The sequence below is a fragment of the Rutilus rutilus genome (genome assembly GCF_951802725.1).
Source record: "Rutilus rutilus genome assembly, chromosome: 1".
Lineage (NCBI taxonomy): Eukaryota > Metazoa > Chordata > Actinopteri > Cypriniformes > Leuciscidae > Rutilus > Rutilus rutilus.
The window spans coordinates 32654011-32681798 of record NC_140209.1 but is presented as its reverse complement, the minus strand read 5'-3'; the positions used below and the strand labels follow the sequence as shown (position 1 = coordinate 32681798).

Below are 27788 nucleotides of genomic sequence, written 5' to 3'. Positions count from 1 at the left end.
TTGCACCATTTTCATTCAAACAAACAGTCAGCTTCTCAACTCGAGCTGAAGAGTGAAAACTGATAGGTGGCAACACAATGGAAAACACAGCATATGCACAAACGTGTAGAACTGAACTGTGATGAATTGCAAAAAAAGGAGACAGACTCATTTTTGTTTAATTTTAATTTTCTATAAAAGAGATGAGTTTATTTCATGATCATAACAGATTGAACCATTGACCTCGATAGCCCACGCACATACCAAACAGTAATCGAGGAAAATGTTAAACAAAAAAAAACAAAAAAAAAAAACAAAAAAAAAAAAAAGAAAATAACAAAATACCTGAATAAAGCAAACTCTCTGCTGAGCTGCAGGTCAGCACATTCTCCGGAGAATCCGAAACTATGGCACATAATGTCCAACTGTTACCATGGAAAAGAAAATACATTTAAAGGCTTGAAGGAATGAAGTGTTGCTCTTCTTTTAACTTGTACAGACCAAATTAACCAAAGAAAAAGAAAAAAATAGATATTTATATAAGTGGACTTCATGAGGAAGAAGAAAAAAAAAAAAACAAGTTTGCAAAGCAATATCGTTTAAATGAAGTGTTGCGATTTAAACCTCAGGGTAAGAACACCCTCCCCAGCCACATGACGTACACATCCAAACATCCAGACACACACACACACACACACTCACTCACACGATGACGATGGGTCATGTCCTCTTAGCAGTTTCGAGAAAATGAAAACTAGTTGTTCGGTGTATACTTAAGAAGTCCAGCTAAAACTAGATTTAAACCTGAATATTGTAAATGGGTAAAATATAAAATGTTTACGTTCCTTTTTTCGTCTTTTAAACACAAGCTCTCGCACCTAAATCCCCAATTTTCCCCTCCCCGGTCCAACCGTGCCCCCTCCCCTCGCCCTCCCAGAACGTAATATATGCCAACTAGAATCGCAATACAATACAGGCACTGGAGAAAACACTATAAGAGAAAACTCAGAGGACCTGCCAAGGTCTCGAATTGTGCCCCCCCCGCCCCCCTTGCCGAGTCAAATAACAGAATTAGAACACATATCCACTATAATCGAACAAGAACAATGATAAATCAGAACGGTTTGATTTTTTTTTGTAACTTTTTTTTTCCTTTCAAACTTTTTGCAATTATATCTAGCACAGCATACGGAGTTCTCTCTGTGCCGCTGTAATAAAATGATCTGTGAAAAGAAAAAGAGGAGTCATGCAGTAACCAGCTGAGAGCTCCGTCGCGTTGGCCTGGTGTTCGCGTGACGCTTCCACCAGCTGCACAGAGTCGCATGTTTTCCTTCTGTATGTATAATACACTTAAAATAGTATTCTTTAAATTATACTCAAAACTAAACGATACTCAGAAACCGCCCCCGCATGGGTCAACGCTCCGGCCCGTGGCGAGACTCCCCGCCAGGCTAACATGAAAACCATGAGCAATGAAAGTATATCTTCCATGATTCTGTCCTCAATTAACACTTTTCAGAATAATGCATATATTAGGGTTTATTTTCTACAAGGCTACCTAAAACTTTTAATGACGAGTGGGGAGAACAAGAAAATATATTTATATATTTAGAAAGACATGTTAAGTGAAGCGTTTCGGGTCTCGGCTATCAGCATAAAAGGATATGGGTGTTTGGCATAGACATCAGAGGGTAAAGGTGTTGGTAAGAGAGTTAAAAATATTTAAAAAAAGAAAAACAACAACGAAGAAAAAGAAAAAAAAAGAAGAAGAAAAAAAAAAAGGAGAAGATAAACAAAAATACAACCAACCAATCAACCAAAAACAGTAATTAAGAAAATACCTTTTTACAGTAGATCCTACATAATGAAAAATCTGCACATGATAACAGTGTGAAACACACCATGTTTAGTCATTTGTCACAGCCCCTGGTGAATATTGTTTGTGTTGTCAGAGGTGTAAGGCGAGCTGTACCTCCTCTCCCGAGGAAGATCATCTAAGTGCCCCGGATCCCATCCTGCCGTTTGCCTGCGTGTTTTCGCGAAAAAGGGGAGGAGGGGGAGGATATAGCGAAAACGAAACGATGGGAAGGAAACCAAATCAAACAGGAAACAAAGACGTTTTCTATTCCCCCCACAGACGTCTGGCAGTCGACGGATGCCGTAACTAGAGAATCAGTACATGTTATTGTTGTCGTTCAGATATTCCTCCGGCGATCGCATTGTCCATTGCTCCCATATTCTGAATTAAAGAGTCACACAACAAGTCCTCTCTTTCCCGCCATGGTCACAATGGCAAATCCAGGAGGAATGCCGGAGAGGCGGAGCCGTCCCAGTGTGAGGGTCCCTCTTTCTGCTAAGGCAAAAGGAGAGCTACAGCCTCCCTCCCTCTCTCTCTCTCTCTCTCAGGGCCTCAGCTTATCCATCGCTAGTTCAGCCTCTTCAGTGTTTCTTGTGGTCAGATGGGGTCTTTTTCCCTTGCTGCTTTTTTGAGTTCATTCTAGAGGAATCCATGAGCTTCTGTTTTCGCAGTTTATCTCTTCCTCTCGCACTTCAGAACAAGTTCTCCTCAAAGATAGCCATCAAATCGCTTTGGAAATTCATGTCAATAGTAGCTGCCATCTGTAGACGTGGAGAAAAAAACGAAATGAAACATTGGCACATGTAGCAAATTTATTCAATAATACCATTTAGAATCTCAAATTATATCCACATTTTTATGGAAAAGTGATTCAAGAGTTACTGTAAAGACACACATTTGTTGCTCGAGTTCAACTGCCCACTGCTATACTGAGTGACAGTGCCACTCAAATGTTTGGGGTTAGTAATGACGCTGAAAATTCAGCTTTGACATTTTGAAATATAGAAAGCAATTATTTAAAATCACTATAATGTGTCACAATATCACTGTTTGGGGAATAACAGACTTCTTTTAAAACATCTTACAGATCCTAAACTTTTGAACGGTAGTGGCTGCAGCTGTCGATTATTTTAGTAATCGAGTATCCTACCAATTATTCCGTCGATTAATCGTATAACAAAATTGTGGTATTAAAAATAGATCCAAGTTAACAAAAGTACAAATTTGTAATAACAAGCAATAATAATTGTGCTTCTCTGTGGAAAAACGAACAAACAGCGCATATATTTATTTAACTGAATCGCAGCCTTTGTGATTTCACAACAGCACATTTTAAATAGCTTTAATATATCGGGTAGCCTTAGAAAACGGTTCATGGATTCTCATCTGTGGAACACGGCACTTAATCGAGGAATCAGGACAGCCAGGGCCGGATCTAGACATTTGGAGGCCCTAGGCAAAATTCATGTTGGAGGCCCCCCCCCCCACCCCCAATAAAACACACTTGAAACAAATATGATTCCTAACCTTTTTATTTATACAACATTTAATTTTAAATTTAGTATATTTTTACTTACACAGTACATAAGTTTGGACAAATTACTATTTGTAATGTTTTTGAAAGAAGTCTCTTATGCTCATCAAGCCTGGATTTATTTGTTCAAAAATACAGAAAAATAATATAGTGAAATATTATTACAATTTAAAATAATGGTTTTCTATTTTACTAGGCTATACTTTAAAATATATTTCTGTGATGCAAAGCTGAATTTAGTGTCACGTGATCCTTCAGAAAACTTTATAATATTCTGATTTATTATCAAATGTTAGAAATGGTGCTTAATATTTATTTTATAACATGTGATACTTTTTTTCATGATTCTTTGATTATTAAAAAGTTGTTTTAAAAAAGTCTTCAATATCACTTTTATAAATTTAACACATCTTTGCTGAATATTCCTGTTTTTTTTCTGTATTTTTGATCAAATAAATGCAGGCTTGTAGCATAATAATAAACTTCTTTCAAAAACATTAAAAATAGTAATGGGTCCAGACTTGTTACTGGTAGCCTATCAAACTTTATCTAAGCTAATCTCTTTTTTGTTTAATGAAGATGTTATTGTTCTTGTTGTTATTTTGCTGTTTTATTCAGTTTATTCACAGTTCCAGAATACCACTTCAGTAGATGAACATGAACGTGCTTTTATAATTTTTCTGCGTTATGGGCAGGATTTTTCCCTCCCATTTAATCAATATTGACTGCAGATATTGTCATATTATTAATATCAGTAATATGTTATTATGTATTGCATTGCTACCTTAAATATGCTATACACAAATCAAGTGGAAGGGAAAGACACGATCGCTACTGAGCAGGAAAAAAAATCTAATCTAATATTCGTATAGGCTATGATGTCAGGGTATTATCTAATCATCAGCATCAGAATATAGACCCATAGATATGAGATCCTTTATTTGAAACATTTAAAAATGTTGCAGTGTGTTGGTTTTTTAACTTTGAATACAAACGTCTTGTCTTTTACTTTTGTAGCTTTTTTACTAGTCAGCTCTGGACGCGATGTTATTCATTGATTGTACGCGCAAATTCAAAGCGTCGCGTCTGGGCACGTTAATGACGCTCGCGCGCTCTTTTAAACTCACAAAGCGGTGAATGATTTTTCCAGAAATGACGCTGATCTACAGTAGCCCACAAGTTTATATTTAAAATACATTGCAATCACACCAAAATCGATGACCTGCATTACGAGCTGTGCTTCTTTGCGTGCCTATTTCTGCTTTTGCTTCGCACTCGCAGCACCTGATGGATGCGTTCGTTGACCGCCTCTGATCGCCTCTGACGTCCCCTCGGACTAAACTGGCTGGCGCCTCTATACAGTCATGGGCTGGCGTTAATGTGACGTAATGTAACAGTCTATGGTTAAGATAAACATCGTCACTATTTTTAGTTGATTAATAGGCTACATTTTGAAATAAATTGTAGATAGGACATTTAATTTTTTTTTTGTCCCTCTGTCTGGGCCCCATCCCGCCAATCGGGCCCTAGGCACGTGCCTAGTTTGCCTTTGCGTTAATCCGGCTCTGAGGACAGCCCTAGCTGCAGCTGTAACTCACCGCCTCTCTCCTCCTCCTCTCCTGCTCCCGGCGACGTGCGAGCTCTCTGTCAAGTGCACCCTGGGAGGCGGCGGGCGAGTGGGGCGGGGCTTGGGAAGGTTGCGGGGCCGAGGGCGGCTGGGCCGGGTTCTGGGCTTGGGGCTGAGTTGGAGTTTGGTGCTGCTGCGGTGGTGCCTGAACCTGCTGCTGCTCCGGCCGCCTGCGGGGCTCCTCCTGGGGCCTTCGAGACGTCTCAATGGAGTCCTCCTCATCACGTCCCCTTCGGAGAGCAAGACCAAGAAAATGTCTTGAAACTGCTAAAAGTGACCTTTGATTAAACCAGACAAGTTCAGCTCTCTTACCGAAGTTTCTCTTGTTCTCTGCGCTGACGGTCTTTCTCGGCTTGCTCAGCCTGGGCTTTCAGGGCCTTCTCTCGCTCTTCCTTCTCTCGGGCCGCACGTCGAAACTGTTCGAAGCTGTCGCTGGAGGACCTCAGAGCAGACGAGGGAGTGGAGGTGGATTTCTGTGCCAGGCTCGCCCAGGAACCCATGTTCTTTAGTTTCACATCCTGGGCACAAAACGATACGAGGCGTGAAAACGACATAACATTCTAGAAATGTTAACAGTTGTATTCATGGAGAAGTAAAACAAAGTTGTCCCTTCCACCCACCTGTCCCTTTTTAGGTGCCATTGATGTTTTGGGCTCCTGTTTGAATTTCTCTTTGTCCTGCATGGAAGGAGGTGGACCGCTTTGCTCAGAGGAGCGGATGACAGGACGGGAACTTTCATGTGATTTCATATCTGCTCCTAAAACGAGTTGATAAACAGTTATACTCCTTTTATTTGATTGACAGAGCGGAACCAAGAGTAATATTTAGTATAACCGGGATGTTTCACGGTTTGTGGAAGATGTGAGCAGTGCGTAGTGGAAGCAAAGATGTGCGATTTTGCATGGGGTGCAGAGCGGCTTTTTTGGCCGTGAAATGCTTTGTGAAATGCTTCTAAACAATTTTATTAAATGTAAAAAAAAAAACCTACATATTAATTGTTTATAAAATAAAAGCAATATAACATGCAAGAGTGATGCAATTTTGAATATCAGCATATAACAGCACAAAGTGTGCTTAAATTAAACATACAATTGCATGCTTTGAAACTCACTCTGTTGGCTGTGACCTTGCATTGTGGGTTTGCTCTCAGGGTGTTTGTGAGGCTCTGGTCTCAAGGCTGGACTGAAGGGCTCACCACGCATCACAGGTGACGGGGGCAGCTTCTCTTCTTTAATGCCAGCCAAAGCTGAAGGACCTCGCTGCGGTTCCTGTAGCAAAACCAAAGCTTCAGTTACACCACACCGAACACACATCTAGAAAACCGCGAACTATTCATCACACAAAAATCCATGTGGATATCGTAAAGAATCTGTGTCAATGCAAGAAACATGGAAATGGTACTGACCTTTTTGGCCTGAGGAGGGGACTGGTGGACTAAAGCATACTGAGGGATTTGAGGGGAATGCATCATGAGCGGAGAGGGGTTATCTCGCATGTGTGCTGTTAAAATATAGACACAATTAAAACACTTGCAATGGTGTCCAATACATATAACAAACGAGATGTGTCAGGGAAGCTTTTATATATAGCGTTTATACTAAGCAGCTTTTTTAAATTAGTAGGTTTTGGCAAATTCAACTTTAAAAAACAAAAACTGTGATAATCATCAGTTTAATAGACAATAATAAACAAATACGGTATTGTTCCGAATATAAGACGACCCTAATTATAAGACAAGATAAGATGCATCTTTTGGAAAAAAGACTTTTTGATAAAGAAAATACATAAAAAAAAAAAAAAGAAATCATACTGCATATTTAAATTTTCGTATTGCAAGTATGGCAAATACTGGTAAACCGTACCAACGATCACATTTAAAAAAATAACACTTTTTGGCATACCATAAAAATAACCTGTAGCACATCTAAATTATATAACAATTGGCTATCCATCTCATAGTGAAAACCATGTAGGCTACTAAAATATCCTAAACAGTAGAAGTGAAATCATATTGTAGTTTTGAAATCTGGGTCCCGTCTTACGTTTTAAAATCACGTACGGGGAAAGTTTGATCGTAAACATGTAATCATGACAGTCACGCGGATCTTAGACGGCTTGTGTTTTTAAGGCTGTCTTATTGCGCTCGCGATCTTCTAACATTCTACTCTGACATTGTATTTCTTGGCACACTCGTTTTACACGTATTTGCCGCCACCTATTGCTGCGGGTGTATTATTGACATGTAAAAGTCTAGACCCTGAATATAAGAACCACCCGGTTTTTCAAATGTATTTCTAAGAAAAAAAAAAGGTCTTATATTCTGAACAATATGGTAAATAGTTTCTGGAAGAGTTACACCATTAAAAAAAAATGTGCGAAAATTATTACTTTTTTTTATTAAACTGCTATTTTTTGTAATGCTGCTGTTTTACCTGAGTTATAGGGGTCGGACTTGTGTTGACGTGGAGAGTGATGCTGCTGTGGCTGTTGCTGGATGATCTGCTGTGCTTTCGAGGAGGGCATGGAGACCTTGTGTTGACTAGATTGCGTTTGCGTGGTCTGCACTGGGCCTTGAGAGAAGCTCAGCTGCTGCGAGTGCTGCATGTGTCTGGCCTGGTGCTGCGAGAGCTGCGGGGAGGGCTGGGCTTGAGTCTGAACGGGGAGCTGTGGCGGGGGTCCCAGCTGAGATTGAACCTGGACCGACTGCAGCAGAGACGGCTGGCCCGGCTGCTGCGACCTGCTCTGCAGAGACTGCATTAGTGACGTCGGCGGCGGCTGCTGCTGCAGGCGGTTCGGCTGCAGGTGCTGCAGGTACATGGGCAAGGGCATGGAGGGAACGGGCTCCTCGTCGTCCTCTAGCAGCATCTGTGGGGGCTGGGAGGAGAGCAGGCCCTGGGGAGTGAGTGTGGGAGGGGAGAGCGGCCGCTGGCGCAGTTGCTGTGGAGGGTGCAGGAGGTGAGGAGGCAGGTGGTGCTGGGGTGGAGGGGGTTGCTGGGGCTGGAGCTGCTGGGGCAGGGTCTGCTGCGGTTGCTGCTGCTGCTGGGGCGTGCTTTGCTGAGGAGGTTTAGGAGGTAGTGGGGCTGCCCTATTACTGGGTCGTGAAGGCTGCTGGGGCATTGCGTTGTGCAGGGCTGTAAACCAATGAATATAGAAAAAGGAAGGGGTCAATATAGATCACCAGCAATTTTTTTAACAATACTTAATAAAACTAAATGCTGTATAAAGATAAGAATATAGCTAAGCCTGAACATTTAACATGCAGAGCACCATTTTGAACCAATGAGATGTGGGCAGTTTGACAACGTGACATGGTAGCCTGGCAATAGGTGTCTAACCAATAGTACAACTGCTTGAAATGATTTCCATAGAACAGATGGACCCCATCATATATATATATATGTTGTGGAGTAAAGGGAACTAAAATACATGTTTATAGTGTTTATAATATTTGTAAAAGTTTTGTTTTATTTACTATTTTACATTATTTCTTAATTTATCTAAAAATATTATTTGCTTATATGTATTCAATCAGTGCTGCTGCTTATACATGATCAATTTTGTTAATCATGAGAAAATGTCATTTGTTTTTAACATATAGATATCTATATGTAACCATTGCATATACTGAAAATAGGTTTTCTAACTTTATTGTTTTTTTTTTAAAGATATATTGTTTCTGACAGAGGGAGTAGTAAAGGAGTAATGGTTTAAAAAGAGTATTAACTGTTTAAGAACGTTAGAGGACGAATCGAAGGTTTCAAGCATGTCGCTGCCCAACGGAGGTTATGCCGTACAAGTTAATCTACAAATGCTGTGAGAAGAGATTTGGGAATAATGATTCTTTCTGCTGTCAAGGTCAGTTACGCCGGGGAGAGTTTAGGAAGTCAGATAAGATGTTATTCACAAAGGTCAGGTGGGCATGCATATTATGGGATGTCGACGCCGGAAATTGTACTTATAAGATTAAAAAGAAGTAGGAGGCCTTATGATAAACTGCTCTTTTGTTTATCAAACCATTTTTGAAAGTCTTTGTTTGCTAAAAAATAACTGCAACTGTTTGCTCCAGTTTGTCTGGAGCTCATTTTGTAGCTCTCCAAGGTATGTTTTGGTTTAAGAAAGACTACTCTGAATTTCAATTTTTCAGAAATAAATTTGGTTTGATAATTTTACTATTGAGTGGCCTTGACTTTAATCTTATAGTTGAATTTCCACCACACTTCTACAAACAGATGCAACTTATCATTTTTCTTTTCTCGCAACAATGCAATTTTGACCTGGTACATTTGGAAAAAATACGCTACATCAAACCAGGTTAGGACAATAACTTGATGTAATAAACAGTAGTTTCCACTCACCTGGGGATGGGAGGATGGGGTGCTGGTTCAGGAACGGGTGCGTCTCAGGTGACACTTGGCCTCCTGGAGGGTGAGCGTTGAGGTGAGGCGGCGCAGGGGAGGACGAGTCATTGGCGTGGTGGGGAAGGTGCATGACGGGCTGGCCAAAGTGGGCCAGAGGGTCAAAGGGGTTTTCCAGGAGCTGCGAGGGCTCCAGAGCCGTGACCTGAGGAGGCATGTAAGCGGCGGGAGAGGGATGCTGTTGTGGTTTCAGCTGAGCGCTGGGCTGCAGCGCAGGGGTCAGAGGTTGATGGGGAACCTGCGGCTGAGGCATGCCCAGAGACACCGCCTGGTGATGAGCCTTCTTTCCTTCACCCCTCCCTCTCTTCTTCGGCTTAGACGCCACCCCTGAGTTTGTGAAGAGGAGATTCTTTATGCAATGCAGCTTCTTGGATCATTTAACATAGCAAATGCATTAGAAAATCAGTTGGTCAGACGTTATCAAGTTGCAGGGCTCACCTGTCTCTGAGTCTTCACTTTCTGAGGAGCTGGACTCGCTGCTGCTGCCCGACTCGGATGATGAGCCTTTTGTCTTTGCAACACTCATTGCCTCCATGGTCTTCTCTGGAACTAAAGGATGTTAAACAATAAATAACAACCAATTCGAACTTGTAGACACTTGTATTTAATGCTGTCCATGTTGCATCATCTGTGATGGACATTATTACCAAGTGTAAAAAGGATCCAATGTGGTGTTAGTGTGTGAAACACACTATGTTTGCATTCACTAATTTTCGTAATTCAGATTGAAACCAGTCTGACTTCAGATTCTGAAAGTTCAGTTTGTATGAACCCTGATTTACATATTCGTTTACATGTGCATTATATGTATTCTGAACTCTTTTGACAAATATTTATTAACTATTCTGACCAGCTCACAAGACGTGAGATGTAAATAAACATATGCACATTCTTAAGATTATATGTAAACTTGTGGCACATAAAATCATGGCACTTTTTATTTAAAGGCATGGCACATTTCATGGCACACTTTAATGGCACAAGTTATTTTTTTAATCAGATTCGGATTCAAGCGTTTACATCCTTAATTTGTTCCTACAGTTCAGATTATTACACCAGCCCTTCCAATCTGATTGAAATTTCATTCAGATCAAGCTCAAACGACTCGACTAAGGTGTTCGAGTAAAGGCTTTTTTTTTTCTTTCTTTTTTACGATTGAACAATTAATGCAATTACTAACAGATTATTTGGGTGCATGTAAACGTAGCTTGTGTTTTGCAATTACTCAAAACTGTCTTCTGTGGACGTGAGGAACTCAAATGGACATCACATTTGAAAGGTCAATGCTAATGTGCCCCAAACTACATTCTGGGACAGGAGTGTCCAATCCTGCTCCTGGAGGGCCACCTTCCAGCAGAGTTTACCTCTAGCCCTAATTAAACTCACCTGAAGCAGCTCATCAAGGTCTTCAGGATCACTAGAAACTTTCAAGCAGGGCTGTTGGAGCTCAAACTAAAGAGCAGGATTGGAAACCCCTGTTCTAGGGCCACTTACTCATGCAAAATGCAATTATGCCAAAACAAGAGTTTTTTCTAGGTAGGTACAGCCAATCATCTGATCCAACTGAGTACTTGTGATTGACATGAGAGGCCGATATTAATAGGTGTAAACAGGGCCTCAGTGTTAAAGAAAGTGATGATCACTCACCGACAGGCTTCTTCTTCTTGCGTAGACAAGATGACACGTATCTCTCCAGCTCCCGCAGCGTAGAAGGCTTCAACGTCTCAAAGTCGATCTCAATCTCGTCTGGATTGGAGTTCTTGAGCGAGGGCTCACGGGACTGGATGATGTGGACCACACGGCCCAGCTTGTCTCCAGGGAGCTTGTTAATGTCCAGACTCAGTTGTCTCTTCTCTTCATAGGACATGGGCTTACACTTCTCTCCAGCAGCCATGCCTGCCATTGCGGCTCCGCCAGTCAGGCCCAGATCCTCCTCAGAATCCAGGCCTACCACAGGCTGCAGGATTGGTGGGGCGGCACCTGGCGGAGCCATGGAGCGACTGCCCTTACCACCTCCCTCCTTCTTGCTATAGAGCATAAGACAAGAACATCTCATTTTCCATGACTACACAGTTACAGGGTTGACCACAAAATTCTAAGGAAATGGGTTTGCATAATCAAATGTCTCAGCCTACCTCAGCTTCTTGGACTTCTTAGGAAGAGGATCCTTGTTCTTAGGCTTTCCTTGAACCTTGAGGGCAGGAGGCGGCTCCAGGATCTCCTCCAGTGCAGGCATGACTGCTGCTTTCCTTTTGTGCTTGTCTTTCTTCTTCTCCTTCTTTTCCTTCTCTTTCTTCTTTGGTTTGCTGGCCGGAGGCTGGGACAAGGCAGCCAGCTGCTCATGAACCGCTTTCAGCTGAGCAACCAAAAAACAAGAAATTGGGAGATTACAGTCTTTTAGTAGAAAGCATCACGTCCACAATATCTATAGTGACCAATCTCTTGGCCAGGTCTTTAGGGACGTGCTGGCAAAAGCCAAGTAGTAAAGATGATCTAACTCACCTGCTCCTGAAGCTCTGCTAACCTCTGGGCTCTCTCCTCTTCAGAGTCATCCGTGGAGGAGTCGGATTCCGATGAGGAATCACTGGAGCTGTCTGAGGACGAGGCAGGGCCCATGGGCGGCTGTGTCTTTACAGGAGCCGGGTGGAGCACTGGCGCAGGAGCGGGTGCCAGCATTTCCTCTGGCTCATCGGGCATTTTAGCAAAACGCATCTCAAACACATCCTACAGAAAGAAAGAACCTTTTGAGGATCTAGTATAAGACTCTTTTCATCCTCCTTTCAGAGTTCAGCAATGACATTCTAACAACATAGTTTCTATACTGAACACCTGAATTTTCCTATAAGTGGAACATTACTAAACCCCTTCCACACTTCACTGTCAATTAGGAAATTAACAGCGGCTTGTGGCAAAAATACTACCAAAAATAAATAATGAACAAAATCTATTACGACTGCTCCAATTAAAGTGTGAAAAATGTGAAAGTGTGTGAAGAGTGTTGATTGCATCATTACATTTAGAATACATTTGCTCACGTTGCATTTCTTTGTATGCATTTTTTTGCAACGTTGAGCATTACTCGCGCTAGACTAAAGTGCTGGACTGCTTCAGTGATGGGGAACGTTCTTGGCTTGCTTTATGTATTTAGTTTATTTTGAGTTTGAATAACCATTTTGTCTTTCATGCTACTAAAATAACCAATGTGAAGTCTTGAATTTCTAATGCATGAAAAGCAATAAACTAATTCATTAATAGTCTTTAGCATTTTTCTGTGAAGCCAGTATATGACGTGCCGTTTCAGCAAACACAATTTTATTTCATTAAATTGACATAATCATCATTAAAATATCAAGAGCAATAATTGACAATGCTTTTTGTCCTAATATTGAAGCCCTACCCTTTAATGAGCTCCTGTTCTTGTTTTATAATTTATAAATGTAGGCTATTTACATTACGCTACCTTTGAGCAGCATTAAACAGTGTGTAAATAAACATGCCATGTCAGATTCAGCTCCCGTGCCACCTTTGCAGTGTAATGATGACTTTGGCATGGTCTATTGCGAGTCACTTACATAAAGTACACAGTGACTAGCAGACTAGACGTCTGACTAAAAAAATTACGCGTCATGCAAGCCCTAATGTACACAGTGTCTTTTGCAGGTGTCCATGTACCTGCAGTTTGCGTGCCATAGCCACCACTTCATGGTCTGGAGGGTTGTACTTGTAGCAGTTGGAGAACATTAACCGTACATCTGCTGCAAACTCCTGAGCATCTCTGTACTGTCTGGTTTCCAACTTGTCCTGCACAACCAAAGAGAAAACTGAACAAATAAGCATGGAGAGCAAACAAGGCTCATCCTTCGATTTAGATCCAGCAACTGCATTTTCACCTTAATAGTGCTGAGGTCCATGGGATGTTTAATGATGTCATGGTAATCGTGCAGCCCTAAAGCATCCACATCCACTGGCTTGTAGAAGGGCCAAGCGTATGCTGCATGTTTCTTAGCGTACATGTCCTTTACGATGCCCAAGCAGTAGCGTAACTGTTCTTGTTGCTTAGGGCTGTGGGTCCCAGTGGCGACTGTCCCATGGTGCTGGGAGTCTGGTGCCTCCTTTTTGGGTAGTTTGCTTGGTCGTGTACTATCCCGGCGTGGCAGAGTCTTCCCTGACTTTGACTCGGCGGGCGAGGACTCGCTCAGCTGGTCATTTGCCGTAGGTGTCGTGGTGTCTGCTTTCCTTTTCTGACTTTTTCTCTGCTGCAGATGAAAAGTTTTATTTAAGCGAGTGAGGAGAGAAAGACGCAACTTAAAAACAAAGATCGACTATGGTTGAATGTTATGGGCCAACTTACTTTGGGAGGCATTGGGATGGGGCTTTGTAGAATAGGAGCAGTGCTCTGCTGCATGTGCACGGGCGGCAGGGCGGTTTGAGTGGGAGGAGGCACAGCCGTCAAGATGGGGGCCGGTGGGTTGCAGTCAGTGGGGCCCAAAGAAAAAGGTGGCCCTAATTGAGGCGCGAGGGTAGGGAGTGAAGGGAGTGAAGGTAGTGAAGGGAGCGAAGGGAGCGAAGGGGGCACTCGAGAGGGCAAGGCTTGCATGGCAGATTGGGGAGGTAAAGTAGGCGGACCCAGTGGTGGTCCTCTCGTTTGTGGCCCAGGGGCAAGACCGGAAAGGCCACGTGTTTGAGGGATTGTGGGCGAAGACTCAAGGACAGGCCCAATCTTCAGGTTTATGTCTAATAATGTAGAGAAAGAGAATACAAAAGAATTAAGGCCCGTTCACACAGATAACGATAACTATATTAGTGTCCACACCAGCTGACAACAACATTGTTTATTCTAAGTGCACACTGCAGTTTTGTCGTCTGATAATCTGAGATCTGTAAAATCTGTAGTTATCAAAATCAGATGCTACACCATTCAGGATAAAAGGACACTGACAGCAGTTCATAGCAGCAAAGCAACATCATTCAAATAAAGGCTGGAGATTTGAGGTGATGTACACCGTCAGAGATACAAAGAGACTTTAAGACAGATGATCTTCTGGTCGATACAGCAGTCAAGTAGGACACGTAAAAGGGCAGCTGTGTGAGTGGCCCTCAAGTAAGAGAGAGTATGAGATTTATACCTGGATCCCTCCTGCCCCGGCCACGACCCTTGCCGGATGAGGTCGACATCTCGATCTCCTGCTGGGGCATCTCTGAAATCTTGGTGAGGAACACCTTCTCCAGCGCTTCTGCCATTAAGACTATGTCATCCCCAGGCTGCAGGGGGCGACACATACCATTAACCACATGCCCAATCACACCACTTCAGTCCATTGTGAATGATGGGAGCAGAGATGTGAACCAGTACCTTATTGTAAATGTAGCAGTTAGTAAACATGGTGTTGAAGTCTTGAATACATTCTTGGGCATTGACGTAGAAACTGTTCTCTAGGCGTTTCTTGATTGTTCCCATGTCCATAGGATTTTTGATTATCTTGTAATAGTCCTAGGGAGAGGTGGTTACAAAAAGTCAGCATGACTCATCACAATCCATAACATAATGGCCTTATGATGTTATAATAACAGCAAGCAACATTTTTGACAGTGGTCCATTTGAATTTGAACTTCTAAAATGCGTGTAAATGTACTTAATGCATTTTCTGACAATTATTTCATGTCAAGAATTACAGGGTTAAGACTGTAGCCCGACTATCCTAAAACCCACAATAGCTTGATTATAACTACTTGATGTAAACTGATGCGTTTTATTTGTGAGAAGGTTATGTAGCAACATACTGAGTGGAAATGCAGGGCAGTACAGAGAATAAATCACACATCATCAGACAGAGGACCTGCTCCAGCATGACAACTAGCACCATCTCAGTGGCAAAAGAATTGCAGTAAACATCAGTGCAACTACACTGTCTGACAGGACCTGCTCATCACAGACATGACAGGACTGTAAATGGATGTAGATCACTCACAGGCAGATTTAGCTTAATGGCGTCAACAGGAGAGTGGAAAGGCCAAGCGAACTGATGCTTCCAAAGAGACTTCAGCACCACCTTAAGCAGGTACTGCAGCTGGTTGGTCTGACGCTTGGGCCGAGTAGGGTTGGCGATTTCTGGGGGATTGGGGTTTAAGAGGGAAGGGGCCTGGGACGAGGGCTGCCCCTGACTGCTGCTGCTCCCCGACATCTGCACTGCGTCCAGGCCGTCTCCCATAATGATGGGGTGGAGCGGGGGCAGAGGGACAGGAGGGGGTGGGGCAGGACACCACTCGTTCAGTCTCGAGCCAGGCGCGGGCTCCACAGGGAGAGCACCGCTAATTCCATTGCACTCCTCGCTGGACTCTCTGTGAAGGAAGCAAATCATAGTCATTAGCTCTTTAATTTACATCTATGCCATCTGCATCAGATCCATCACTGTAATCATCACTATCATCTCAATTATACTTAACTATCCGCACACATCCTCTCTGCCCCCCCCCCAAACAGCATTATTCAAATGGTTCATGTTTGCTTAAGTAATTGGCCGTGGATTCTCGAATTATCCCCTGATGTGACCTGAATCATTTACATCTTCCAAAGGACTCGTACTGAGTTTTAAAGAAGGACCCGACTGCTTCAAGTAGGTGCTGTCTAGCCCAATGTGGCACAGGTTTTTAGTGTATAATATTATAAAATGTACAGTAATCTGCAGGAATAACAGAAACATGTCACCTTTTTGTTGACCAGTGAGTCTTGTAGGCTAGTCTATATAATCTGTACAATGAAATAATTTATTTTAGCCTTTCAGTAATGCTTTTAGCAGCATGTAACCAATAGGAGCGTGAATAAGTCACATACAAATTTCATCATCAAGCTTTTCAATGGGCATAAAAGAATACACAAAGTGATGACAGCCTTATTCAGGCAAGTCAATGTTTTGAGTTTTGCTTTGTTTGTAATGTTATGGATTTATTTATTTTTTTACACTTAATTACCGGCATAGGTGAAGACCTGAGGAATAGGCTACAAGGACAGCATCTGGCAACGTGCATGCGTGTCAGCATTAATGGCCCCCCACAATAGTATTCAATTACCAAAGGGCCTTCGAGATCTTCTATGAAAAGCCCAGAAAAATTAAGTGCTCACAGATTGGGTGTGGCCTTTGCCATTATGGTACAATTTTCAATAAATTGTAAATAAATCTTTTTCTAGGTTGTGCCATTTAATTTTTCCCCTATCAATTTCTACCTTATAGCTGAAAATTAACACAAAGAAAACCATGAATAAACCTGTCTAAAATTGTAAAATGAAGGTTCCTGTTTGTGACCAGTTCAAGGTACGTGCTGCAATAATCATGCCTTGAATCTGTTGATGGTATATTTGTATGTCTCAAAATGTCAATTTCTAGCCACAAAACTTGCCAGATGTCATGGTTTAAGGCAGTGGTTCCCAATTCCAGTCCTCGTGACCCACTGCTCTGCACATTTTGTAGGTCTCTCTTATCTGATACACTCAGTTCAGTTCATGGAGTCTCTCCTAATGAGCTGATGATCTGGTTCAGGTGTGTTAAATAAGGGAGACATACAAAATGTGCAGAGCAGTGGGTCACGAGGACTGGAATTGGGAACCACTGGTTTAAGGGGTTATTTAAAAAAAAAAAAAAAAAAAAAAAAAAAAAAACTCTTCCGGAGGTGCATGCCCACGTAACACGTAACAAAACTTAACAGCACCGCTGCTGGAAAAATTTCTAGGGGAAACACTGATATGCATTTAGAATGTTAATTTCATGCTGACTTTGCCGTTTAAACCTGAATACTTAATTCTGCTGATACCTAAAACCATCTACTGTGTTTGTTTGAAATGTGTATATTTTCAACAGCTGTTTTGTTTTGAAAATCTGTAGTGACGACAGCAAAAGTTGGCACTGGTATCAACTACTGAAATTTACAAAGAAAAATCACATCTTGCTTTACAATTTAAAACCATACAACTTTGCATGAGATTACGACTTTCTTTACTAAAATGATGCTTTAAATAAAATAAAATAAAAATGCACCACACAGCGTTCTATGGGCTAGGCAATGGCTAGTGTTCTGCTTATGTAAGATGATCAGATAATTGTGTTTGAGTAGGGGAAAGAGAGAGATGAAGAGCAATGTGTGAGCTCATCAACACGACGTGCCCAGGTGACCTCACGACCAAATGAAGCCTCAGAGTAATGTGGCAGAGTACAGCTTATGTCGAGCTCAGCAGAAAAAACGTATTCATTCCCACAGACCATCCCGCACCTCCACAATCAATTCTTGCTCCTCAGCCAGTTGTTTTTCGATTGGAGCGTGTTAAAGGTCAGCCTGGTAATTGATACCAAAAGAGCGCCTAAATGTCTTTGCCTCTCTAGTAATCACACTCCCAACCACCGCCTCTGTAATCTGGCAATCCCCACAACTACCCTTCCTGCTAATGAAACCTCACGTGACCTCATACTGCTCTCTCAAGAGCCTTAGATTTAATCTCTCTACAGGCTCACGGCTTTCAAGAGGAACCTATAAACATCACAACTGCAGCACTACTACTGAAAGCATGACTCGGGTGAGTCAACTGAAAAAGGCTTCAGGTTTAGACAGCCGTAAATAATCAGAATGGGGACATTCAGAGCGAAACTGGATGTCTCCGTGCTTAAAGAAATGAGAAAACGGGATCAGAGGAACGCGTTATGACATCTGATGAAGTGTGTGGACAGACTGCTATTCCCCTGCAGCGTGTATCTCAATCATACAAGAGTTGTAGTGACTCGTTGGCACAGTTGCTCTGTCTCCTGTCAAGTCTTCATAAAACATGATACACCAGAATGTATTCAGTCGGGATCAGTCCACGGTGACTTCCATTCCTGAATCATTCAAAATGACTGAGACGTAGCAAAAATAATCAGAATTTGCTACAACAGGATGAAGCAAAAGGGATCCAGTCTTAAAGTGCCCTCCAGTGTACTTTTCTGCAGTCAGATTAGGGGTATTAACCGCTGCAGGTCGGACAATAAAAAGGTAGTAGACTTGTGTTCTGTCGTTAAATGTCGAAAGCTTTGGCTGTAATAAAAACAACAGTGTTATAATGATTTTACAGCACAGCAGCTGCCAAGTGTTCTCTCAAGTTGAGACACTTCATTTCATGTCGTCTTTAGTTTTTGTTAGAACATTAAATCGTGATATTATGCCATTCATTGGGTCTCAATCGTGAAACCTGAGCAAAACAAAACCTGTAAGTGTTTCATAAAACCATCCTTATATAAACCGCTGCACCGAACTCCATGCAACAGTTTACACAAGAGCGGCTTAAAAAATATTTATACAAAATTCATCATGCTGGTGTTTCCTGAAGCACACACCATTAACTAATAATTTGAGTATAAAATGGACTTAATTTCTCAGTGGTGTGGCAGAGGAAAAACTCCTAGTAGAGAAACAAGATCATGGGTTCAATTCCCAGGGAACTCACAAACTAATGAAAAAGAATGAATGATGTCTGGGATAAAAACATTAAATGAAAATCTCACAAAAAGCCAAACACAAGCAATTTCTCTCTCACACACACACACACACACACACACACACGCCTACAATGTACTAAACCTTTAACTCCTGTTAAACGGACTTAAATGAAGATTGAGTGATGGAAAAAAATAAACCACTAACACTGTTGTTTGGAATGATTCATCGGAATTAATTCGTAGAAATTAATCGGTCCGTTTTTGTAAATGATGTTTAGAGTATGAAGTGCAATAAATGGTGTGAAGAAACTTTTTCAGTTCCCTTCAGACATGCATTCATATACCCCCCCCCCCCCCACCCCTCTTTAAAGCCTCACAAATTTGCACGCACCACATGAATGGCCTAACTCAATGTCAGAATGGTCCATTTTGGGGACACTGGGTCTATTCTCTAAAGTAGAGCTGTCAAAACTCGTGAAGGACAGTCAGCGTGAAGCACGCCACGAGACTAATCGTTTACAAGATGCTAATAGTCCCATTTGCAGTGAAGATCCCCGGGATTGGGCAACAGTCTGTGACTGTGTAACTCCAGAACAGGATGTGTGAAAAATTGTTCTTCAAGTGCGAGTGCTTGAGGGTAAACATATTTATTTTGCCTGTAGCTGCTGCGAGGGTCTGCGGGTTCAGCAGCATCCACTCCCCTTCATGGTGCGGGTCTCTGGAGGGCTCAGGACGTGGGAGTTCAGCTCAGAGTACACTTCACTGTTCCTTTCAGCTCCGTAATGGGGGACATCATGTCCAAGTCGGTACACAAAAGAGCATGAGACTAATCTTCGGTCCAAGGCCACGAGCACACACACACACACACACACAGCTAAAAATACCCCGAACTATGGAGGAAATGCAACCAAAACGGGGTGGGCTGGGGCTGAGCTGAAATACCATGCAGGTCCTCGGACATGACATAGTCAGGTTGCCATACATTTCGCTTCTTTTCCGAGTCTAAAAGTCTCTGTATACACACACAAAGCACTTGTTTATGTCTGACTAACCGCATTCTTGATGACTCACATAGTGACGAGAGAAACAGTTGAGATCACATGACCACTGTATCAACCCTAGAGCTCAGACTCAGAAAGAGGGAGCTGACGATCTGCCAGCGTGACTGCTCAGGAAAGAATGCCAAACTGTCTGTTACCAGTAAATGCTCACTCATAAGCTGCTGCAGGGAAACATTTTCAGATCCTCCCTAAAAATCCAGTTAGAACTCATTTAGATGAAGACATGTCACACAAAGCTGAGCTAATTACACTATCGGTCACAAGTTCAATGTCAGTAAGGTTTTTTTTTTAAAAGAACTGAATACCTTTATTCAGTAAGGATGCATTAAATTGAAAAGTGACAGTAGACATTTATAACATCAGAAAAGATTTCTATTTGAAATAAATGCTGTTCTTTTAACCTTCTATTTCAAGAATCCTGAAAAAATTAAAAATCACAAATGAAGCAGCGCAACTGTTAGTTGTAGAAAATGTTAAATTGTAATATTTCACAATATTACTGTTTTTGTTGTATTTGTGATCAAATAAATTCAGACATGGTGAGCATAAGAGACTTTTCAAAATCATTGAAAAAACGTATCCCTAAACTTTTGAACTGTAGTGTATACTTAAATATTTCAAGTTTAACAACTCCAGTGCGTTCTGCAGCATGCTGTCCATTTCCACAGACAATGATTTTGACCAGTCCCTCAGTCTGTCAGGATAAATAATGGAAACCAATGATGCTATGCGTTCAAAAAGGTATTACAATCCACTTCTGGCATCCTTGTTCTGGTAAAAGTTGTACTAGAGTAACTTTACATGGACATGACAACAGATTATATGACTACAACCAGTAAGTGATTATTTTAATAATCTAATGTTAACATCTATAAATGTTTACGGGCTTCTAGAAATGCTTTCAAAGCAGTATTTTAACACTTTTCCAAGTCAATACAGCACTATATTTCACTTGGATTGCAAATGCATTAATATTAGGGCTGAGCATTGACAAAGTTTACGATTTGATTCACAAGCTTACGATTCAATTAGATTTACGATTTGATATGGATTAATTGGGGCCTATCAGGTTCAGTACTCAGTTTTTCAAATATAAACATTTAAAATGGCGGCTATCATAAAAACGTTGGATTTATTCATACATTAAATATTGAAGAACAGGTTAAGTAACAATATGAATTATGCAATAATGCATAGCCCATATTTAGCAAAATGGTCCTCTAGGTATTAAATGTAACATTGTTTACAAGCTTTTTCTGACATTTCCACGGCTGAAACAGTGAGCGATGACATGAGACATGATACGGATTCTGAGTAAATTGTACTGTATCTTTCATCATACCTTCTGATGTTCATTCATGTTTATTTCATGTTGTAACTAGTAAAGCAGAAGAGATGATCGAGTTCATGTGTGCTTTGTGGTGCCTTGAACTAAAGGAGCTGCACGATCTGTTACACCACACTAAACAGCGCCAAAATGGTATTTATTGTTTGAATTTCATAATAAAATGTACAGAATTTGAAAGCAGAGACATTTTCCTATCAGAAGTAGCTTATTGCGATATATTAGATGGGGGGTGCGCTACAAAGTTTTGTTCATTCATCAACTGAAAATAGCACAGGCTGAAAGATACCGGTTCTTCAAAATGAGAATCGATTAAAAACGAGAAATTGATCATTTTTAACCCAGCCCTAATTCATATATATGCCATTTCTGTTTAAAAAAAGCAGTATTTAGCTTCACTTTGTATAGCCTATTATCTTTGATGCACACAACTGTCAATGGTAGTTTACTAACAACTGCTGACCGTTAATGTGCCTACAGTTGCTAAAATCTCTTTCTTCAAAAAGCATAGGCTGTTTGCACCAGTGTGTTTACAGTACAGAGATTATCACCATGTCAAACACTGGGTTTCCGCACATTACTGCAATTAAATGTGGTAGACGCTTCCAAAATGATGTCATGCATGTTGATAGAGCTCAACTAGTATTTGCCCAGAACTTTCCTTTTAAAGCCCAAGAGGCCTCTTGAATTCACCTAGTAATTCACCACGTCAAATGGTTTGACACGGAAGAGCTCCCAAACTGAACAAACACATCAGAAATTCACAAGCCAATGTGAGACAAAACACACGCCAACTGTCTTGTACCAGCAACATGCAAATGAGCCGTTGTGACAGCAGTGAAAGTGGAGCGATCACACACACGCACACATGGGATGTTTGGAAAACACATCAGAAATACAGGAAGAGATCACACTTAAGTGACAGACTGGAGCTGGAAGCACTACATGACCCCGCCATGAGTTTAGTCCAGCTGGTGTGGCATGAACACACACACACAGATGGCCAATAACCGCCAAATCTGTGTGGTGCTGTAACCTCATTCAATACGCTTATAAAGTTCAACAGCCAAATAATTCATTCAAACATAATGGGGATTTTTTTTCCATAAACAAGTTGCTTCATTAACAACTCAAGAGTTGTTATCCAGCTGTTCAGAGCAGATTTTAAATTAACTCTTTAAATTAAAAGAGGTTTAGAATAACAGTCAACAGACTATTTGGTTATTATCAATTGACAACTCTGTCTGTGTAAAGTGTTGAAGAAGAAACTAGACACATTCAAGTCAGGCTCTGAATTTTCCCATATTAATAAACCAGGGAAAACTTCCTCTTGTGTAAAGTCCCCTCAGTAATGCTAGTTTCAGTCTCTTTTGTTACACTCGTGTTTTGTCCTGTTGCTTCCATACAAGCAACAGGACATCTTGATTACCCAATTTCTCTACTCTATAGTGCTGAAACAATTACGAGTTATATATTGTGACTTTTGACATCAATAGCAAGAATATTTTTCTAAAGTTCTTCACTGAAACAGACAAAAAGAAAACACCGATGTGCGTCTAAGTCTTCTAGCGTTTTTGTGTTGTGTTGATGTGATGTATTTCACAAGAAAATTACACGAAAGTAAAAGAAACCATGTTTTTACCAAGCAAATCTGGGCAAAACAATCAGGATCTCTCAAATACAATTCCGCACAATACCAAACATAGATTAAACTATTATCTAATATTACACAAAGTCGATAAAAGTACTAGCTTAAACTTATTTTGTTGTAGTATTGAACAGATACACCAAAGTCAAGCGACAAACATCACTGTGAGCGGCATGAACAATCAAGATTCATTTTCAGGTGGCGGCCAAAGAACCGAACTTTCCAAAAAACCCCAAAAATTTGGTAAATTACATTGATTATAATACAAAGTGAAACTATAAAACTAAACTAAATCTGAAATTGTAATTGTTGACTTTCTAATGATATTGAAATAAACATTCATTATTACATTAATGGATTAAAAAACTTAATTTGTCTCACATTATGTACACACACACACAACAAAAACTCATCTTAGACTGCTTAAATCTAGTTTATTCAGACTAGCTGATGAACACAACAGACATCTGTGACACCGATGAACTGTGGCATAAACTGAAACTTTGACGCAATGCTAGTTCACGCAATTGCTGCATCCTTAATTACATTCATTACAAAGTGCTCTAACCAGGTCAGACACAACAAGCTTCCTGAACACTAAACTCGGAAACGCAGTGCAATATTGCAATCACAGCCAAACAGAACGGTGTGTGCAGAAGTTCACGGTTTACTCGCTCGTAATGCACTGCACAGTGTAAAACGCATACCTTGAGTTCTGACGCTTCACCTGACAACTTTTTATGGTACTTATTGTGGAGCTTGAGGGATGTGTCAACATACGGCATACATAAGGAGCATCAGGAATATAAAGCAAGCGACTGTCAAACTGTACGGACACAGCTGATGGACAATACTAGTATATGTGCATTTTAGTTTTAATATGTACTGAGGAATTTAAAAAACAAAAATCTAAAAATGAAAACAGTGAATGTTACACATCACGGGTCCAAATGTATGTCACAGGTTGTCAAGCTGATTGAGGACTTCAGCTTTAATTGAGAAGCATTGTGTAAAAAAAGCAAGTTGCTACAGGCCTAGACTATACACCAGTTGTATGATAGAAACAGACGTGTTTGATTCAGACAGGATTCAACATCACAATGATCATTAATGAAACACAGATTTACTGATAGCCCAAGAAAACTTGCCCCATCATAGACCGTGAGTCAGATTCTGAGAACTAAAACCAGGAACAAATCTTGGTCGTAATCTGCAATGAGCAATACAGTATCTGGAAAAATGTTGGTCAAAATCAGAGTAGTAGTAAATAGTCAAGCTCTTCTGACCACTTAAGAGTCATCTGGAGCAGCATTTGTAGATGTAAGTGAACCATTACACAAAAGTTAAAAAGTTAAAAGTACAACTAGACAATTCCTGTAGGTAGACTCCAGACGTCTGAATAAAAGGTAGTGCCACTGACCACTGGACACTGTCACCTTGTCGGTAGGGTCACTAAGATGTGGCAGGTCACTTAAAATGTTGTGGTTACATTAAATATGGCTGGCAGAAAATCTTTATTTGAAAGATCTTAAAAGCTTTATTTTTGGTCCACACCTCATATGTGGTGGATGACCAATGCAATGCATTTAAATCCATTTTAGAGTGAAATATGGACTTAATTTCAACGTTTTTTTATTTAGCATTTTGACAGTTGGGCAAATCCATTAAATTGTTAATCTTACCATGAAAAAAAAAATAATAATAAATCAAGCTATAAGAAAAGCATGTAACTGAACAGCCTCACGAGACACAAGGAGGATGAAGATTGTAATGTGACGGCATTAGCATTGTGATTAAACCTGTCTGAATACAATGTTGAAAAGGGAAATGCAAGTCTTACAAATGCCTTTTAAATCACTTAACATCTAAACAAATTTCATTAGAGATGCACAATTTATCAAATTAAAATGTCAAAATGTTTAATGTTTGCTGTCACGTTCCGCTACGTCAGGGGTCCCCAAATTTTTCCATTCCAGAACCCACTTAGATGAGTATAATCCATCTCGAAACCCCCCAACATATTTGAGATTTGAGGGCGGACGGAGGGGATGCCCAGAAGTACTGTAAGTTTATTTAAAAGTTTGACAGAAATTGAGTATTTAATTAAAAAAGAATCTTTTTTTTGTTAATAGTACAACTGTAAAATTTCAATACTAATATTTAAGGTGTAATTTCTTTATTTGCAGACGTTAAAAAGTATATTAAATATGTCCATAAAAACTTGAAACATGCTCGCTCCGGTCCGGATATGAACTGTAATCCACGCTGCGAATGTTGTTAAACTCTTGCATTGCTTTGTTTAGCACAGAAAACGATCTCATGCTTGTTCCATGTGTGTACACGTCATATGCTTTTTACAGACATATTTTTCCTTATGTGTTGGTAGGTAGCCAAATGCATGCGAGGGAACGCAAACAACGTACTCTTATGCCCGGTTCAGGCTACACGATTTTAGCATGATTCATTTAACGTAGGGTGTCATGGGAATTCATAAACGACAATGGCCATCGGGATGCAAGAAGCGATTGTTTTATCTCGTATAGTGTGTCATAGTGGACGACAACTGACAATCACGACAGAAAGAATAGCATGTTTTTTCGGTCTTCCACAACGGGTTCTGTCACATCTGTGACATTGACCAATGGGAGCACAGAAGCTCTTCCGTTCACAGCTTTCAAACTAGCGATCGGCCGATATATCGGGCCGATATTTGCGGGTTTTACGTGTATCGGCCGATACGCGGCTGCTGCGTTCGCCGATAGTTTTTTCCCGGCATTATTTTCAGACAGGCGTCCGCAGGCAGCTCTGTGTTGCTGGAGACGCTGCAGTGTGCAGCCCATGCACTGCCCCTCCCACACTAGCAGAGTGCTGGAAGCCTCTTCAAGACAACGGTTAGTTTTAAACTTTCAAAGCATCTTTTAACTGTTTGACTTAGCTGAAATATTGCCATACACTTTGAAAGTGGAAACACGTTGCTCTATATGTGCGTGCAACTATAGCTAAGCATGTTCGTGGGTCCAAATGGAAAATGCGAATGCCGAATGCCTCATCTATAAAACTGCTTGTCATTGTATTTAGGGAGCTGCAAATAGCTAAGTTTGAGGCTTTCCATATGCATACGGAAGCTGTTACGAACACTGGTCATAGCAGGATTAAAGAATGCCGACGTTGTTCCGTGATATTTGTGGGAGTTTTATTCAGCGACCACCTGGCTGAGGTTTGGACGTGTGCTCATAAAAGAATCGACGCGGTTGCGACACGCATGCGATGCAGAGCGCTCGTTTGTCCAGGCGCTCCTATGCCGTGGTGAGATGAAAACATCTAAACTTTTCAGAATGCCGCAAGCGCACGCAGGTCATGTGACAAAAAACAACTGACCTTTCCATGACGACATTGAAAGTTCGGCCGCACAGCTGATCATAGCTGGACAGGGCGGGTTTTTATTTCTCATCTCCATAAATATATGTAGTCGTAAAGGGCTAGAAATAAATTAATCCTTACTTCCTCGTCATCATGGAGACGGCAGTTCATGGTTGCATAGCAACGACAGACGCCACGGGAGCGCAAGCGCTTGTAGAAAGGAGAAAGCGGTGTGGCCATGCTTTCCACACGTTTTAAATCGTTTTTGTTTTGTTTAAAATGGAGGAAAAGCCATTTTCTTAGGAAAGCCATTTGCTCTACAAGAGATTAAGTTAAGTGCACTACAATTTAGGCCTAAGCATTAAATGACTAGGTTGTAAATAGTTGGTTACTTTTAAAATTAAGTATAGTACAGTTTGCACTTTATTATGCTGCTTGCTTGTTGCTACTGTGTGCAATAGTGTAATTAATTTATGCTTAAATATTTATTTTCAGAATTTGAATTATGCTTAAATATTTATTTTCAGAATTTGAATTATGCTTAAATATTTATTTTCAGAATTTTCAGCACTGAACTTTTTTTTTTTTTTTTTACTTGTTCTACCTCACGTTTTTAATATTTGTCAAATATTGTTTTTTTAAGTTCAATAAATGTTCCTTTTTTAAATTGAGACTTGTAACATTTGTTATCATCGTGTCATTTTTATGATGTAAATTGAGTGAGCAAAAGCAGTATCGGCTCCAAATATCGGCCCAAGAAAATCGGCAGCCCGTATCGGTCATCGGCTAAGGCTGATGAAAAAAAAAAAACATATCGGTCGATCCCTATTTCAAACATGCCAAAACGAAAGAGACAATTAGTATTGGTGCACTTAAGATTCGTGGAGCTATGGCAGTACTCCTGCCTTTATGATGTTTTCTCGAGGGACAACCACGACAGAGTGAAAAAAGATAAATGCTGGCAAAAGATAGCGGAGGCGAGTAAATTGAGTAAATTTATTTTTGCTACTGGTTAAAAATAAACAATATTTTACCTCGAGTTCTCTTTGGAGGATTCCATGCGGTCCTCTTCGTGCAATCTAGGAACGTGTCCCACTGTCAGGTTCTTTATTTTGGGGGCTTTTCTGACAACAAGGCATGCAGTGCAAAACATGCCGCTTCAGTAGCCATTGTTTGTTTACATTCACAACAGCTGTCAGTCGATAGTTTCACCTTCTCAATGATATCACACGTTGGTAAAGACAGCAAGCGATAATTGGCCGGAAAGCAACGTGTAGTCTGACTTGGGGAACAGTATCACTTTCAAGGCTTAATGCAGTTTGAAAGTGCCCCTATTGTGCCATTTTAAAGGTTCATAATTTTGTTTTGGACGTCTCCTACAACAGGTTTACATGCATCAAAGGTATATATAAAAAAAAAAAAATTTCTCATAATAGACATTGCACATCACTAAATTTTTTTAAAGATTCTTAAATGACTATATATATATATCCTAAGATCCAG

The 27788-nt window shown here is 40.8% G+C and overlaps 1 protein-coding gene across 3 annotated transcripts in view; it reads right to left on the bottom strand.

The window, feature by feature from the left end:
• Positions 1-477: 477 nt before the first annotated feature.
• Positions 478-27788, bottom strand: part of brd4 (bromodomain containing 4) — a 54622-nt gene continuing 27311 nt past the window's right edge. For all 3 annotated transcript variants that reach the window (XM_084423847.1, XM_084423848.1, XM_084423846.1), the window contains 18 exons: positions 15383-15752; positions 14767-14904; positions 14540-14675; positions 13765-14147; positions 13304-13669; positions 13086-13214; positions 11916-12137; positions 11549-11769; positions 11061-11440; positions 9852-9962; positions 9354-9740; positions 7431-8129; positions 6404-6498; positions 6110-6266; positions 5619-5755; positions 5311-5516; positions 4970-5228; positions 478-2598 (listed from right to left, as the gene is read on the bottom strand). In XM_084423847.1, the coding sequence (XP_084279973.1) occupies positions 2530-2598; positions 4970-5228; positions 5311-5516; positions 5619-5755; positions 6110-6266; positions 6404-6498; positions 7431-8129; positions 9354-9740; positions 9852-9962; positions 11061-11440; positions 11549-11769; positions 11916-12137; positions 13086-13214; positions 13304-13669; positions 13765-14147; positions 14540-14675; positions 14767-14904; positions 15383-15622 (4335 nt within the window). In that variant the 5' untranslated portion in view covers positions 15623-15752 and the 3' untranslated portion in view covers positions 478-2529. The remainder of the gene's footprint in view (positions 2599-4969; positions 5229-5310; positions 5517-5618; positions 5756-6109; positions 6267-6403; positions 6499-7430; positions 8130-9353; positions 9741-9851; positions 9963-11060; positions 11441-11548; positions 11770-11915; positions 12138-13085; positions 13215-13303; positions 13670-13764; positions 14148-14539; positions 14676-14766; positions 14905-15382; positions 15753-27788) is intronic.